This window comes from Daktulosphaira vitifoliae, unplaced genomic scaffold (assembly GCF_025091365.1).
Source record: "Daktulosphaira vitifoliae isolate Bord-2020 unplaced genomic scaffold, ASM2509136v1 Scaffold_3, whole genome shotgun sequence".
Classification (NCBI taxonomy): domain Eukaryota; kingdom Metazoa; phylum Arthropoda; class Insecta; order Hemiptera; family Phylloxeridae; genus Daktulosphaira; species Daktulosphaira vitifoliae.
In genome coordinates this window covers 3220356-3238556 of record NW_026099574.1, presented here as the reverse complement: position 1 = coordinate 3238556, position 18201 = coordinate 3220356, and the positions used below count along the sequence as shown (strand labels likewise).

General features: G+C 24.9%; 1 protein-coding gene across 2 annotated transcripts; it reads right to left on the bottom strand.

Moving 5' to 3' along the window:
* Positions 1-3482: 3482 nt before the first annotated feature.
* LOC126902926 (telomerase-binding protein EST1A-like) lies at positions 3483-16687 on the bottom strand. Of its 2 annotated transcripts, none has more exons than XM_050680656.1 (21): positions 16496-16687; positions 14417-15528; positions 13525-13658; positions 13121-13324; positions 12674-13048; positions 12488-12607; positions 11465-11657; positions 11188-11402; positions 10940-11129; positions 10652-10876; positions 10505-10566; positions 10140-10285; positions 9712-10083; positions 9546-9649; positions 9282-9437; positions 8997-9191; positions 8765-8930; positions 8513-8688; positions 6154-6244; positions 5854-6064; positions 3483-3786 (listed from the first exon to the last, which is right to left on the bottom strand). In XM_050680656.1, exons 1-20 carry the CDS (start codon positions 16533-16535, stop codon positions 5928-5930), a joined length of 4413 nt encoding a protein of 1470 aa, XP_050536613.1. In that variant the 5' UTR covers positions 16536-16687; the 3' UTR covers positions 3483-3786; positions 5854-5927. The 2 variants fall into 2 exon arrangements, with proteins under 2 accessions (XP_050536613.1, XP_050536614.1); XM_050680657.1 differs by having other exon boundaries at positions 13121-13321.
* Between the last annotated feature and the right edge of the window lie 1514 nt (positions 16688-18201).

Sequence of the window (18201 nt, the reverse complement as noted above, 5' to 3'; positions counted from 1 at the left end):
GTACATAGAAAATAAATCGTCGGATAAATTATTTTTTTGAACTTCTAGTATATAACATAAGCTTTATTTTAACATATGTTTGAAGCTCGTAGAATTTCCGCAACATTTTTAAAACATTTTGAATCCCCTCCTGTGGGCAGGTAAAAGGTCAAATTTTCAAAAAATTTATATCAAATGAAAGGAAAATATCTAAGGTTTCAATATAAAAAAAAAAATTAGGTAGATTTATTAATATTTGAAAAATGTATGCTAATTTTAAGAAAAAAAAATGACATAATATACGATTTTAAAAATTGCAATTTTTTTGGAGATATACCCCATTTATGGAGAACGAGGGATTTTTTTTCTATTTGTAAGGGTAATGTTATTAACAAAATACGATTTGTGATCTATTGTTCATTAAAATCGGTCCAGGAGAGCTGAGAAAAAGTGGCAACAGACACAAAAAAAAAACCCCATCATGGTAAAATTATTATCTTCTCAGCTTCGCATGGAAGCTAAAATCATTAAATTAAATGATTATTATCTTTATCTATAGTAAAATATCTTTATTATATTAGAATAATAATAGTACTTATAATTGTTAAAATAAATCTAAGAATTTAAGAAAATAAATTGTGTAGTTATTGTGAGTGTTAAATGATACTATTTATTATTATTATTATTATTATTTGAGATTTCAGTAAATTTTCCTGAAAATTAATTTTGGTGATTCATATGAGAGACCGGCTTAATATGACATATTAGGGCAATTTGACACATCAGTGTTTTGACCGGAAATATTGATATTTAATGACAAAGGAGATTTTTCTAAGCATATGTTATAGGGTCTTTAGTATTATAACTACCTCCGACAACTGATAATAATATTATTAATGAAATAATAAATAAAAATGTGTAATTAGTGATAATGATTTTTTTTTTTGGTACTTTTAAGACTCCAAGTTTATACTATCATTTTCATATTTTGTAAATTTTTTGAGATCCCATGTTGGAGAACAAAAGATAAGCTACAATATAATTGCATTATTATCTTCCTTACTGATATTAATTGTATAGAAAATTATTAGAAATATTTTATTATGATACCGGGCAAAATGACATAGTGGTATGTCATTTGACCGAGTTATTTTTCATATTTAATTTTTGTTATATTTCTAGTTACAATGGTATCAAATTATAAACGTAAAACCACACGATAGTCATGAACAAAAAGTGATATGAAAAAAGCTATATCTGCAACAGACAAAAAATAAAATCCGAAATTTTTTTTTTTCATAATAAAGTACATTACATTAGTTTTAATTTAAGATATATATAAAAGTGTCAGACCTTCCGGAACATTTTCAAAAGTTAAATTGAAAAAGTTAATTTTTTGTAAAAAAGTTGTCATTTTAAATCCCCCCCTGTGGACAGTTAAAGGATCAGATATAACAAAAAAATATACCAAATGAAAGGTAATGATATCATGCATCTATATAAAAAAAAATTATGTTAATTTGTTGATTTTTAAAAAAGTTATGGAAGTTTTAAGAAAAAAAAGTGAAAAAATTTCGAAAATTAGCGATTTTTAAATTTGTAATTTTTTTGGAGGTTTCCCCCATTAACGGGAAACGAGGGAGTTTTTTCAATTTTTGAAGGTAATGTCTTCGACTAGATACGATTTGTGATCTTTTGACGTATCATTGAAAGAAATCGGTTCGTTGAGAGCTGAGAAAAAGTGGTAACACAGACAAAAAAAAAAAAAAACACATCTTAGTAAAACCAATACCTTCTCAGCTTCGCATCGAAGCTAAAAAGAAATGGGTTGGCTTAAGGCGTCTAAAAAAATGTTATGTTCCTCAAGCTACTCCTTATCGTCGATGTCAGAACAAAAATAAATAAGCTATTGGTGTTATGAAAACACTAGGTCGACTTAGCATTTTTTTACCTTGTATGGAAAAAAAATTAGCTGAGTACATACTAGAAATCGAGTCTAGATTTTTTGGATTTACTGTGAAAGAAGTTCAGAAATTAGCCTATAATATAGCCGAAGAAGATTGTATAACTCATTTATTCAATACTAAAAAAAAGAAGCTGGCGAGACTAGTTATATTATTAATTTAAAAAATGTTGTGATATATGGAACAAAGAAGTTACCTATGTTTTTTCTTTATAATTAAGAACTTAAGTTTTAAGTTAAAATATTTTAAGTGTAAACAGAAACATTTTTATTATATATAGAAATTATTATTTATATTTATTATATTTATTTATATAGAAATAATTTTATTTACTTATTATAATTAATTTGTTTTGTTGAAAATAAGTATTGTACACTTAGCAAAAAATGATAGTTTTAATCGGTAAATTTATAATATAACAGGATACTACCAAGAAATAGTTATAAAAAAAAAATCACACAACTTAAAAAAAATATTCTATTGGCGTTGGTATATTTATCACCCCTCCATATTTTTTGCTTTATAATGGTTCTGATAAGTGCAAATTTACATGTATAAAAATTACTACTATTATACTATTAAACTAACGATTTATTTAAAAGTAAACATGAATGACACTTAATAACATACACAGAATTATCACTAATCATAATTATAATATACATTTACAAGTAATAATTAATATTATTTATTTATTTACAGTACATAATAGTTAAGTCATTAAAACAATTTATTTAAACATTTTACTATTATAATAATTATTTAACTATATCACTAACCAGATATTTAATTTTTCACAATGGGAAATAATTTTTGGGGACAGCTTTTTATTCTTTTAAAACAAACACCCTATTATTAACTTCGTATATCTGCTTTTGATTATTAAATAATATATCTGTACTAAATAATAAGCATTAAAAATTACTGTTACAGGGAAACTAACTATTTTTCAAGTCAAAAAATATCTTAAAACTAATTGAAAAGATAATAACACTAAAAAAAAAACTAAAATAGGCGAGTCTTAATTGTGTAAAATTACATTAAATACATTAAAAATGATTTGTACGAAATCGCGTGGGATAAAATGAATAAAATATTGTTCATGTACACTTGTACACATGAAGACATACATTTTATCCTTTGTACTTCAAAGTTATTGATAAATAATTGCATTTTGTATAAAGAATTTTACCTGGGCAATACTATAATAAGAATAGACTTAATTTAGATAGAAATAAATAAAGGAATTGGAAATCAAACAAATGACTTGGATCAATCAAAAAATATTAAACATATTATTTCATTGATAAATTTTTAGTAAGGTAATAATATTTTACATTTAAACAGAGGTGATTTAAATAGAAAATCATCAGACGTTAATTAACAAATTAGTATATATTTACATAGGCAGCCTTTAAAATTTTTAAAAATAAAAGATAAATTATTGAAAATACATTTCAGTATCCACATTATATCTACATCCAAAATTTAGATATACAAATAATATGTTATTTTTTAACAGTTGCATATTATTGTATATACAACAGATAATAAATTATAATAAACAATAATTGCATATTATTTAACTTGAGAAGTCACAAAATTTAAATATGTGCTGGGTTCTAATAAATAAAAATTGATTTTTTTTTTTAATGCCAGTAATAATCATGAATACTGTATCATGAACTTTTGTTTACAGTCATAAAATTAAATATTAATAAAAGTTATAATTTCATTAACACCAAGTTGGCTAGAAATTTTAAAAACATTGTTAATGGTCAAACTAATATATTTCTATGCACAAATTAAAATGCAGCAAGTAACACAAGAGTTAAGTAATAACCTGAAAAAAGAACAAAAAAAATTATTATAAAATCTATTGATACATAACTTTAATAAATTAATTTATTATTTGAGACTAAATGAAATGGCGGTGTACAAACATTTTATAAGACAGTTTAATTAACAAATAAAAAACAGATAGTAGAATAAAATAGAATCAATTTGTTTCTTTTTATTTAAATATGTTTTAATTTTCATCTATAGTATTTATCAGTAGTGCGTCAGAAACAACTACAAGATATTAATTTTCAATTACTTTTAATAATAATTAAAAAATATATGTATCTTTATGTTCCTTAAGATCTTTAGTTTATGAATAAAAAACAATATTATGCATGACTATCTTGATTTCGGCCATAGAAAAATAAAAAAGGGATGATAAAAACATTCTAAAACTCTTTTTCTTCAGCTTATCGACTTATTAAGTGCCATCGCTTCTATCACAAAAACCTCTTCATTTTTCTTTATCATATGCATCATTAAAATTTGACTCTTCTTCTATGTTTTTGATATCTTGAGTTATAACGTTCACTAATCGCGCCCTTGGTCTACCTAATGGACATTCTTTATTCATTTTATCAACTAAAAATTCTCTTATTACTTGTCTATCTGCTCTCCAGACATGACCAAACTATTCTAATCGTTTGATTTTTATAAATCATATACTTGGCCTGACATATAACTCTTGTAGTTCTTGATATTTCTCCTTTTTAAAGTTTGCAATTCTGCATTGAATTTTAGACCATATATATATTTCTCAGTACCTTTCTTTCAAAAGTCATTAGCTGTTTTGCTGTTCTCATTGGTCAGTGACCTAATTTTGCTCGTGTACATGATTATTGGTCATAAATAGCTATGATACAGTAGTATCTTTGATTTATGTGACAGTAGTTTTGATTTAAGAAGTCTCATTATGCTATAATAACATGGATTGCCGCATACTATTCCATACTATACAATACAACCCATTATCACTTAAAAATTCATTGTGAATGATTTCCCATTTCTGTAGTAATTTTTGAAACACGTTAGTATTTAATAAACTATGTTATGGTAAAAAAATTGGCAAATCAAAGTGAAAATAAATAATAATTAAGAAAATTATTATGAATTACAAATGAAAAAATAAGATACTATGTAAATTCTGAAACTGTTTCTGATACAACTATATGACAATTGTTTATAGACGAGAATTTATTATTTAAATATATTGCTATATTTTTCATCTCAAACATAAATATAGATCTAAATGTAGATTGTAAATTTTACAATATATCAATAAATACTTCTACACTAATTTATCGAGACTTTTTCACATATTAGTATAAACAACCAAGATAAAAAAAAAAAATTAAATACTTGGAAACTAAGAAAATTGTTTCAAATTAACTAATTATAAAATCAACAAATAATGAAATTTAATGACACTCTTTACAATTGTATTTATATATACATATATTATTAAGCATTATAGACTATTTATGCTCTTTCCTGCCAACATCAAATTCTTCCACTCCTCTCTATTATTTTTTACATAGTTTAGATCCCCTTTCAATCTAGTCTCAACTGCATATCTCTTTTAATTTCGTCTAACTATGTAGTCTTATTTTGATCAAATTGTTTACAAGTACTGTCTTGACAATTGATAAAAAAACAATCTTACTGTTGTCAGCTCAAAAAATGCAACCCGCACTCTCCAGTTCATTACTTGCTGCTGTATCTCAGGTGGTACAACAATAAATTTATTAAATTATATAAATATAATTTTTTTTTTCCAAAAATAAAAAAATTCTATATTATTTATGTTGTCATTAGGGCATACACATATACAGCATACACAAAATAAAAATAAAAACCCATAGATCTATTATAAAGAATAAAATAATAAACCTGAATTTTATATAAAAACTATTTTAGATGTGTTAATTATTATCAAAACTCATATTTTTACATAGTAAAAATTATGTCATGTTATATGACATATTTAACTAACTGAAATATTCTAATTACAAAGTAAAGCAATATAACAATTAATTCTTTTTTAATATTAAAAATAATTATTTCTTACCATAAGCAGTTGTACTTATATAAGTCTTTAAATTTAGGAACAATACAGCATTCTTATTGCTGCAGATAAACAGATCAACTATTATTGAAATTTAACCAGTTAATGAAATCCATTATTGCCCTAACTGGTACATCTGATGACAGTGCTTTAACTCTAAGGTTACGATCTTCAGTCAATAAAACTACATCCCTGTATATTTTTTTAGGTTCATCTACAATATAAGATATTAAAAAAATTAATATTGCATCTATTATATTCTTATTTTTAGCTTTAAATTTTACTATAAAAAAAAATTATTACTTTCTGATTGTGGGTAATTAGGAGCACCTTGGACATTATGCTTGCAAAGACTAAGGCATGTAGTCAAAATTTTATCGTCATTATTACCAATCTAAAAAAAAAAAATATATATATACATAAATACATTTTTTTGTAAGTCATAACTTAACACATTTTTAAAATATAACTATAAAATATAATTTTAACTTTTTTTTTCTATGTGAATCATAACAAACAAGGGTATTAATATCCACTGAAATGTTTCTTCTAATACTTCTATTTCATAAACCATTTATTAACTAAACGTTCAATGATTTATTAAATAATTTTTATATGAGAATTTTTTCTCTTCTTTTAATTACATACTTTTCTAAATTTATTGACCATGAAGTATTATTCATATTAATCCATAATACCTTATGAAGATATCATTTAACAATTTAAAGTTATGTCTGGAGTGTGGTGCGGATGCTGCTATTTTAATCACTATGTTTCTTGGCTTCACTCCTATCATCTAGATATGAAAATTTCTAGAGCATGTTAACAGTAAAAATACTTTTCTTTTACATATTTATTTTACAATAACAAACATCAGTAATTGCAATTAAGAAATCACAATCTTTACACATTAAATATTGGTTATAGGCACAATATTTTCCATGATATTTATTGTTTTTAAATGAGAAATCTAATCGAAATTTCACAAACACAATATTAATTTAATGTTAAAAAAGGTAGTACCAGAGACTTTATTACTAAATAGATAATAATAATATTACAATATGGGTTTTTCATTTCAAATATACAGAGTGGCCCACCATTCACTGACAACTTAAATAACTTTTGATCCAGTTAATATTTTTAGTTGATTTTTTTTTTTAAATATTAGTTAGACATTAGGTCTATAGCTATATCTCAATAATTAATTTTTTTACATTTTATTAAAAACATTAATTATTTTTAAATTTTAAATAAAATGTAAAAAAAAATCTAAGATAGCTATTTTGTAGAGTAGAATTTAAAAAAAATTTTAGTAAAAAAATATCTTATTAATATTCAGTAGTAAATATTCTGTAGCGTTTTGAAGTTTGTGAAAATTTGAATTTTCATGTACTATTTTACGGTATTAAACATTGAAATATGTATTGAGAAAAGGACAGAAGAAAACGCTATCTTTTCATGATTACTGTGTATACATATGATGATAGTGTGTATACATTACAAACTTGGCATAAATACCATGATAAGAAATTAGATAAGACAATTATTACTTATCACTCTCATTCAAAAGTATATTGAAAAGATAGCGTTTTCTTGTGTCCTTTTCTCAATACATATTTCAATGTTTAATACCGTAAAATAGTACATGAAAATTCAAATTTTCACAAACTTCAAAACGCTACAGAATATTTACTACTGAATATTAATAAGATATTTTTTTACTAAAATTTTTCTTAAATTCTACTCTACAAAATAGCTATCTTAGATTTTTTTTTTACATTTTATTTAAAATTTAAAAATAATTAATATTTTTAATAAAATGTAAAAAAATTAATTATTGAGATATAGCTATAGACCTAACGTCTAACTAATATTTAAAAAAAAAATCAACTAAAAATATTAACTGGATCAAAAGTTATTTAAGTTGTCAGTGAGTGGTGGGCCACCCTGTATACTCATTTAATCCATGATAACTTTTATCTAAATAATTGTCTTTACAACCAATATTTAGCATGAACATTGCATCATTTTCTATTCATATATGAGAAATAAACATGTAAAATCATAAAAATTCAAATTTTTACAAACTTTGAAATACTCTAGAAATTTATCTACAAAACATCAATAAGAGATTTTGCTACAAAATCTGCTCTACCATCTTGAGTTTTTTTTAACTGATTTCTTAATTTTTATTTTTTTAAATAATATAATTTATACCATTGTAGTCATGGAGCGCAAAAATTATTATAAAAAATAAAAAGTTACAAAATAGTCACTGTATCAAAAGTAATCGGATTTGACAGATCATGAAGAACTAATCTGTATTTCACACAGCAATATTCTTTTATTGGTACATGTCATACATACTCTATCCATGCTTACATACACACTCTGTACATTAAAATACTTGTAACTCAATGAATATTTGTTCTATAATTGATATAAACTTATCAAAATTTCTTGTAAGAAAAAGAATTAAAAATTGCTATTATGAAATTATGAAAAAATAAATGTTTTTTTTTCTTATTAGTAATAAATAATAAGTGTCATCAGTTAGGACTGAGAGCCACTGTTAATATATATATTTTACTGCTTTTATTTTTATATAATTTACTTTCATTTATCATTGATTATTTTAAAGTAAAAATTATTTACTAACAATATTTGAATCTTCTTCAAAAGAAGTAGATGATTTAAAACTTGATCCTTTAGTGGTCACAAATTTGACTGATGCAGTATCAACATTCTTTAGAGTTTTTAAAGCTTGTTTGGCAGCATTAGATACTGATTCTCGAGCCCAACCTCCTTTTGCTAAACCTTCTAATTCAATTAACACTATAGTATAAAAATTAATTAAATTAAATTTTTATATATGTGTTAAATAGTAGTATTGTATTTCATTGCAACATACCAACATTTGGAACCATAATAGTACAAGTATGTTCTTGAGCATGAGAAAAAGAATGCATTAACTTTTCCAATTGAGGTAAGTAATCAACAAAACAATTAGTATCAGGTACTATGTAATGTGGTTTGATTTCAATTTCAACACAATAGGAAGCTTGCCTTAATATTTCCTACTCAAAAATATCAATTAAACATTTTTGCAATGCATAATATAAAATATAAAAAGGAAAAAATACCTGAACTCTCTTTTGTCGCAATTCTTCATTGCGTTGCTTTTGCTCTAGTTCTTCTTTTCTACTTAACAATTTCTGTATTTCATTTGAGAGTGGTTTGACAGATGATTCTGTTAGACATGTTTTATTAAGAGGTTTAGACTTTTGATCATGTTCTTCATCACTCCAACTTTCAACACAAAGATCTTCATCTTCACTCTAGAGGAGTGTTAAAATTAGTAGTATTAACAGTATTAGATTAAGTGTTTAAAATAGCAGCAATTTAATTATTATATATGTTTTACTTACTTCATCTTTAGAACTTGCTGTTTCAACAACTGAAATATACTCACTAGCTCCAGTATCAGTCTTATGTAACTTAAATACTGGAGGTTCAGTGCCACACAAAAATTCAGTTCCGAAAAATAGTATGCAATTTACTCGCATAGCAAATTCAGACAAATCCTAAAAATAAACAATAGATTTAAAAGAAAGAAAATAATAATAGATAATAAATTAATAGACTAAAATAATATAAGTATTTAATGTTTAAAAGTATATATTTATATATACCCTATCTGAAGAGGAATGAATAAATGCAGGTTTTAATTCATAACCTATTATTGGTGTAAAACCACTAAACATAGAATCTTCAGGTAGTTTTAATTGTATAGTATCTGTAACAGTTGTAAATTTTGTTAAATGTAATGAACACTATAATTTGTTCAATTTATTTTACTTGGATCTTTTTCATCTGCTTCATTTAAAAATAACTTGTATTGTTCTTGAAATTTTTCTAAGTTATTAACTAATGATGCTAATCGACTCCAACAGTCACCACTACCACTTAATTTATAATCAGAACAAGAGGGAGGTGGGTTCCATACTTTAGAATTACGTAGTAGCCAATCACACCATACTTTAATTGGAGGTAAAAGAAAGTCAATGTCACTACCAATCAAGTGTTTCGCCATACTACTATCTTCATTTTTGACAAGAAGTTCTTTCAATAGTTGATTACATCTATCTACAATTAGACTAAACATTTGTAAGGACATAACTAATGCGCATTCATGCATTGTTGACCAGTAACCCTGTTCCACATGTGTGTCTACCAAAAAAAGTTAAAATTCAAATTTTCATTTTTTATTTTTAAAAATATACAACCTTTAGGGCGGCTATATTCAATTGCAAACATGTTTAGAGCTAAATATTGAAGAAATCTTGTTGTAATAATAGGAATTGGTGTATTAGATAAGAGTTTGCGAAATTCCCGAAGCATTTGTAATGCAGTATCTTGAAAAGTTTCCATGCTAAATAATAAAACATTAAATTAGCTAAAAAAAAATAACCAAATATATTTTCAAAATGTTTAAGAAATTAACAGCCAAATATAAAAATTTTTTTATTTTAAAGTAACTAAAAGTATCCTAAGATTATTAGTGCATTATTTTATAAAGAAACTCTATATATATATATTTTTTAATATTAAATCTATAAATAATAATTAAATAATGAACATAATTACATACCCAACTTTTGTAAATAATTTTCCATGAACATGTAGAAAACTCACAATAAATCTTTTATTAACCTGAAAGCAGAATATTGTAACTTATAAATATAATTATGTAAACTTCAATCAATTAAAATTAAAATTTTGAATTTTAAGATTTTACTTCAGATTGTGATAATTTTGATAGTTCATCTTCATCAATATCTTGAGTAGGTTCAGTAGTAGAAGTAGTTCTATGTGATCTTTTACCACCATCTGGATGAATCCAGATCTCTTTTCTTCGTTTACTATATTTTTCTTTAGCTGACATAGAACTTTCTTTCTCCTTTGCTTTGTCTCTTTCACGTTTTTCTCTATCTTCCTGGCGTTTTCTGTCAGTCATTTCATACTATAAAAAAAAAATTAAAAGTTATTACTAATAACTAGTTCCTAATATATAATTTAAACCTACTTTTCTTCGATATTCTTCAAACAATGATAATAGACTGTCCTTGGCGGACTGAAATGGATTAGAAGCCATTAAACTTCTCATATAGTAATATACAGCATCAAGTTTTCGTTTTTCATACACAGCTAATAAAGCTAACTGGTTGTATGGTCTACCATTTTTAGGATTTATCAAATTTGCCTTAGTATACCATCTATAAGTAACCATTTTATTTAAAACATATATATTTACTATTGTTTATTAATACATACTGTTTTGCAATCACATAATTTGTGCTATGATTCATAATATCTTTATATCTTGCTAAATCTCCCAAAGATATGTATAACTTTTGAGATGATATTAAAGCAAGACCAATATTACCAAGCTTTTTAGTGGATAGACACGTAAGTGACATATAATCATCTAAATTAAAACTATAGGTTTTTTCCAAAAGTTTCAGCAAATCATTCATGTACTTCATACCCTAGAGATTAAAATTTTAATTTTTTGATACTTTTAAAATAATTTATAGATAAAAAGATTTACCTCTTCAATTAAATTCATAAGTAATGTAGTGTAATCTTTAGACAATTCAGGAGAATCTTCATTAATGAGTTTTTTCAATTGTTCAATAATATTATGATATAAAATTTTCCAAAAATGTGTTTCTATATTTTCACGCTGACAAAACTTCATGTCAGTTTTTAAGAGCTCTTTTAAAGCATCTTTCAAAAATTCTCTGAAATAAATAATAATAAAGTTAATAATTTTAATTTATTCAACATAAACTTAGAAATGCAATTTAATTGTATCAATAAAAAATATTTTTTTAATTTAAAAACATTTTTTATATTACTTCTTGGGGTGTATAATAAATTATTAAAAGATGGAATTTAACAGCTCTTTGAGATGTCTATAAAAAAATGACATGCTAAAATATCTAAATATGATGACTGAGTATTTTCAGGGAAATTTGTGTCAATTTTTCTCATATTATTTATTTAAAATGGTTAAATTAAAACTCCATGGTGTGGTTTCTGATACTCTACTCCTAATATATTTGACTCTTATCCTTTTACAAAAAAAAATTACTAAAAATTTAATCAAATAAATTGGCAGTATAAAATTACATTGGATTACTTAGATATAGGAAAAATCATAGCAAAAACTTCTTTGTTTTTAAAAAAACCTCTATCTCAACAAACAATTAGCAAAAATAAAAAAAGTTCATCAATATTTTTTGTTGTGTAATATAGGGTCCTTAAAAGTAATTTTTAGGACAGAAAATTGACTAGATATGTGCCTCTATAAAATATCCCCATTTTGAAAAAAATACCTTTGAACCATGAAACTACAACTTGTTAAAATAATGTGTTTTAATATTGAACACCAGTTGTTTCTTGTTTTATCAATTAATAATTACTAAATGCTTATGTACACAAAACATAACTTTATAATTACAATCTTATTTTTAATTAATTATAGGGTTTTGTAGTTATTTCTAATAGCTCATTCACTGTTCTACCCTGTATACATTATTCAAGTAATATATTAAAATAAAAATAGAACCTGCATGAGTTAATAGTATGCCAATTTGAAAGCATATTTGAGCAAAATATTTTATCTTCCATTATAGAATCAGCTTTCTTTATATCTAATAGCAAAACTGGATGACGTGATGAACGGTAACTAAATAAAGGTTAATACAGCACATTAATAAATTAAATAACTATTCATAATTGTCTTGAAAATTACCTTTCTGTATATGGGTCATACCAACTAGGGGGTGGGTTACCAAAATGTGCACCAGAAAAATGCTGAACAGGAGCTGTAGACATTGCTCCTACATAATGATCTTTTGTTGTATGTTGATCAACAGCAGGAGGTACATAGCCTACTCTAGTGTTTTGTTGTTTTGATGCTATAACAATGGGTTTGTTAGGATTGTTAGGATTAAATAACTGTTTAGCTGGACATGGTGACTGTGGAGTACTTGTTGATAGGGATTTATTATTTAAATAACCATTGAGAGATAGATGTCCTGGGTCTGCAGTACTCACATTTGGAGGCAGTTTTATTATACCAGCAACATTTTCTCTTTTTTGAGATGCTGATTTTTCACTGTTATGTCTACAATTGAGTTTATATGATTACTTATTATTATATTAATTAGAAGTAAATTTATTTTACAAAAAAACAAACCTATTTCTACGATTTTTTGATCTGTTTCTTGATCGGTCATTACTACAATTTCGGTTTGATTTTGAAGATTTTTCACTTCTCCAATTACTATTGCAATGTTGGCGTTCTGAATTCTCATTTATATTACTATGCCACTTAGAATTTCCAATACTAGATACTTGGTCATGTTTAGATAAAGGAGCATTCCTTTCTTTGCTAAGGCTACTAAAAAAATAATAATAATAATAATACAACATTTAAAATATTATATTTTTTTATTTCAATTTATTTTGATAATAATTATTTTATTTTAACTCTGGTGGACATTATATTAATAACTAGTTTGTATGGTAAATAAGAAATATTTATTTTCAAAATGAGAATAGTAATTGTCAATTTAATAATGTTATTATTTATCTACTTACTTTATTTGTTTTCTATCCTTATTATAATTTTGGTTTCTCTCGACTGTATCTGGAGGTTTCAGGAAGGCATCTTTTTTGGTATCTTCAGCCACTTTGGACAAATTTTCAGCCCGTTCAACTTCTTCAGCCCAATTCTTAAAAAAAAGGATTTATTTTTAGAAAGTTTTAGATTTTAAATATTTGCTGAATTTTTTTTAAATATTTATCTAGTTAATGTTTTTTTAACACTAAATAGATTATTTGTCTCATGTAACACCAACAACAAATTTTAACAATGAAACACACAAATATTTTATTTCTCATTTAACAAAAATTTAAAAAAGAGGTTGTATTTGAGATCTATTTTAAAGAAAAGAGTAGCTCATATTAATACATCAAATTAGTTAAATTAGTATACTATTATTGTTTTGTAAATAAATACATAGTTTGTTAAATAAATCAATGGTTACTTTTTTAGGTCTTTTTATGTACAATTATACTAAAAAGTAATAATATATTTGATAACAATAGTCCTCAAAAAAAAGATAATTCTACTTCTTTCGGTAAAAATAATATCTAAGGGGTGCACCATTGGCACTTATTAAAAGTATTCATATAATTTAATTTAAAAATTAAAAATAACAAAAAAAGTTTGTTAGTTTTTATGCCTCAATAACAAGTTTTAATTTAAGATCAGTAAAATTTAAAAATATTTTTTTTTAAAGTATACTAGAAATTTTTCACTGAAATATAAAAAATATGTATTCAAAAGTTTTGAAATCAGAATTTCCTGCTATTTTGTGATATCTCAAACTATTTTTAGATTTTCTGACGTTTTAAAGTTACTTAAGTGCTATAGATTTGTGATGGCTCTAAATCAAGGCTACGAAAATGTTAAATTGATTTTACTCACGATTGTACCACTTGGAAGTAATACTGCACTTTCAAGTGTCTGTTTGATGCAATTATTTGATTCATCAATTCTATCATTGACCAACTCTTCTCTCTTAGATTCCATAAATTCATTATTAGATTTACCAGTTAATTCGTGGTCAACACTTTTGTTAATTCGTTTATTATGATCTAGTATACTTTGATGCATAGACTGAGTTCTTCTGACTTCAGACTTTGGTGGTTGGTTAGAGTTCCTATAGAATACTTGATCAGGTTGTTTTGGTGGTTCATTAAATTTTCCTGAGCTACTTCTTTGTGGTAATGTTTGACTTCTTGACTGACATGAGCTATTTACTTTATGTTCATCCTGAGAGGGTGGAATTCCATTTGTCAAGTATGATTCTACTTCTTCTATAGTAATGTGATTATCCACACAGTATTTTTTTCGAAAACGTGGAGGTAATTTTTCATAAGTCATCAAAATACTACTTAATGAAGTTTTATTAAGAGGTTTTTTATCCTTCCTTACTCCTCCATAACTTGAAACTTTTTCAAGTGTGTTTTGAATGGATATTGGATTAACACGAGTATTAATGACCATACTAGGAATATTATCAAATGAAACCACAGGTTTTTCTATAGGGGGCTTGACTTCTGGCTTTTTGATCATTTTTGGAGTAATAACTATTTTAGGAGTTTTATGTGTGCGCCAATTTTCATCATCATCATCTTTAGAATCATCTGGATGAACAAAATTTACTCTTGGCCGATCTGGACGTTTACTACTTTCACTCCACTCATTTTGAGGTTCATAAAACGGTTGATTTTTCTTTTGTTGTTTACGCCTCAAATTAAAAGTACTATAATTATCAGCTGCAAAACCATTCATTTTAGATTGTCCTCTACCAAAGTTTTCTTTTTTTCTATTAGGGTTTTCAAAATGTTTGTTAGGAATAAAGTCACTCTTTTTTCCTGAATCATGATCACGACCATAGCTGGAAAATGCAGATCTCTCATCTTCACCATCTTGACGTGAAATACCACTGCGTCTAAGTGGACCACTGCCAGGTCGATATATTTCTAAATCTCTCTGTATTTTATTTCTACCAAACTTATTATTAGAGTCATCACCTTAAAAAAAATTCATATAGTTCATTACTTTCATCCTAATATTAATATTTTTATAATGTAATATTTTTACAATATTATAATATAAAATACATATTCCAAATTGTGTTAATATTTTTGACTAAATAAAACAAACATTACGTTTTTTAACTTTCATAAATGTTTATGTAAATATAATATTAATATGTGAAAGATTAAGATATTAAGATATGGTATAAAAAACTTCACAGGTTTTCCTCATAACTTTTATTAAAAACTATTAGGAACAATGTAATTTTTTTTACTTCATATCAAATATTTACTGATTAAAAAAAACATTCATTAAAATAAATAAATAATTAATAGATCACACAATATNTCAAATATTTACTGATTAAAAAAAACATTCATTAAAATAAATAAATAATTAATAGATCACACAATATATAACCATCATACACTACTGATATCAAAACAATAACTCTTAATATAAAGCATTCTGAAAACTATATTTTTAACTAAACTAACTTTTATAATGAAATACACCAATTAATTAATATAAGCATTTTTCCAGGTATTTGAAAAATGACTACAAAAAGTTGATTGAATTTTCAATAAACACTACACAAAAAAATCATTATTTTTTTGGTTCATCAATTAAAAATAAAATGTAAAACATTATAACAATGTAAGTAACTTTATAGTTGTATATGATTAACATACATGTTATTTTATACAAATAATAAGTCACATGGAAGAGTCAATAAAAATAAATTTAAAAATAGGTATTTTTATTTGAGCCATAGACAGGTGATATAGTATAAAGAATTAAAAAATATGAGACGCAAGGTCATTTACTATTTAGTAAATTGGTAAATTATTAAATAAATTAAAAATTCTTTATTTTCAAGTGAAAAAATGGATATCAAGTATTTTCACCTACACAACTTCATTCATTTTTTTTAATTTTCTCCATTTAATAGTATCTTACCTATTGACATACGTGACAAGTCTTCATCAATTTTTGCCATAATTTATTGAATTCGCGTCATTACCCTTGATAAATTGTTCGGAAACAAATGCATGCAAAACAATAATATTGCCAAAAAAATTATATTTTTTCGTTGTTTGCGCATAAACAAAAACAAATAGACGTCTCTTATCAAATAGCGTGTATGTTATCATAACCGTGGAAAAACGTAATGGGTACAGTGTGACCATAATTTATTAAAATTGTGCTAAAAAAATATTGTATCATTATACTATAAGAGTTATCAAAAAAAGAATGAGATTGCCATGAACTGATAATACTCCGACAATGTAAAAAAATTCTCCACATACATTTACTGCATTATAAATATAACGTTAGAAAATAATATATTTTTGTTTTAATAGAATTATTTTACGATATTAGTTGTTTTATGTTGAACGGTATTTTACATTTATTTATATCACAAATTTTTGGATTTTTGTTTTCCGTTTTTACAAAATTTTTTATTATAAACGTTATAATTATAATTTTATTCATAACGTTTTCGTGTTCTGATTGATGTTGCTTTTGGAATAATCCTACAATTCTTGTATTTCTCTAGTAATTTCATCCATCGCTATAAAAAATAAGTAAGGGCTTAAAACAGAACCTTGGTGCACTTCTGATCTTACTCTAAAATCTGTCACACAGGGAACCCTGGTACAAGTGCCATTATATATCCTTAATTATATTAATGTACCTTTTCGAGATTATTTATCTCATTAATAACCACTTAAAAAACTCTCTCGGTACTCTATCATACACTTTCTCTTAATCTATTAATATACACAGTTTTTTCCTCTTTTCCCTATACTTTTCTATTAGTTGTCTCACACAAAATAATGGCTTCATTATACTTAAATACTTACATTACTTACATACATTATGCTTCATAACTTACCAGGCATAAATGCAGACTAATATTTAGATATCATTTTGTATTTATAGAATATTATATTTGTAGGATATGCGTTAAACTAAGTGAATGAAAACATTGGCAAAATAATCATCTTCTCGCAGTTTCAACTTAATTTAGGAGGTATTTAATTTAAAATTTTTTTTTTCTTGCTGAATTTCTGTGTTGTTGGAAAGGTTTAAAGCGTCAAATTTGACTACATAAACTCCATACCGTTATTTTTATTATGATTTAATAACTAGTAAATCAGCTAGTTGGGCGATAGATAGTATACTTGCTTGTATGTAATAGATCACAAAGACGAGAAAAAATTAATATCCATTCTACAAAATCTAAAAAATACGTTGACTTCAGACTTATATTTCGAATTGCTAAAAAATTTTTAAGTAATTCTTACAAAATTTTATTCAAAACTTTATTTTGTACGAAGTTTATTAAATGTAAGTTTATTTTGTACGAATAGAATAATTTAAATAATTTATTAATTTTAAAAGAAATATTTGTGATGGTTTTTCATAATTCAAGCCGGGTTATATATAATATAATTTTTTCTCGTGGATGGGGAATTTTGTGACTACTTTAGAATTTTTATTTCAGCCGAGTGTAAATTTCTTATTGAGCTCTTCTTTCAAATTTAGGTGAGATCTTCATCAGTTAATTAAAAAAATGTGGGCGGGTGGTATTACATTGCTACTGTAAAATACACAAAAAAAAGAATTTGAAGGGACAAAATAACTTTTGCTTTTAAAAC

Excerpts from the sequence above, each read along its gene's own strand:
- LOC126902926 (XM_050680656.1), bottom strand. The coding sequence starts at position 16,535 with ATGGCAAAAATTGATGAAGACTTGTCACGTATGTCAATAG. Across the intron at positions 13,325-13,524 it reads AAGGATAGAAAACAAATAAA|TAGCCTTAGCAAAGAAAGGA; the intron begins GTAAGTAGATAA and ends TTATTTTTTTAG. Across the intron at positions 10,877-10,939 it reads TTGAAGAATATCGAAGAAAA|TATGAAATGACTGACAGAAA; the intron begins GTAGGTTTAAAT and ends TTTTTTTTATAG.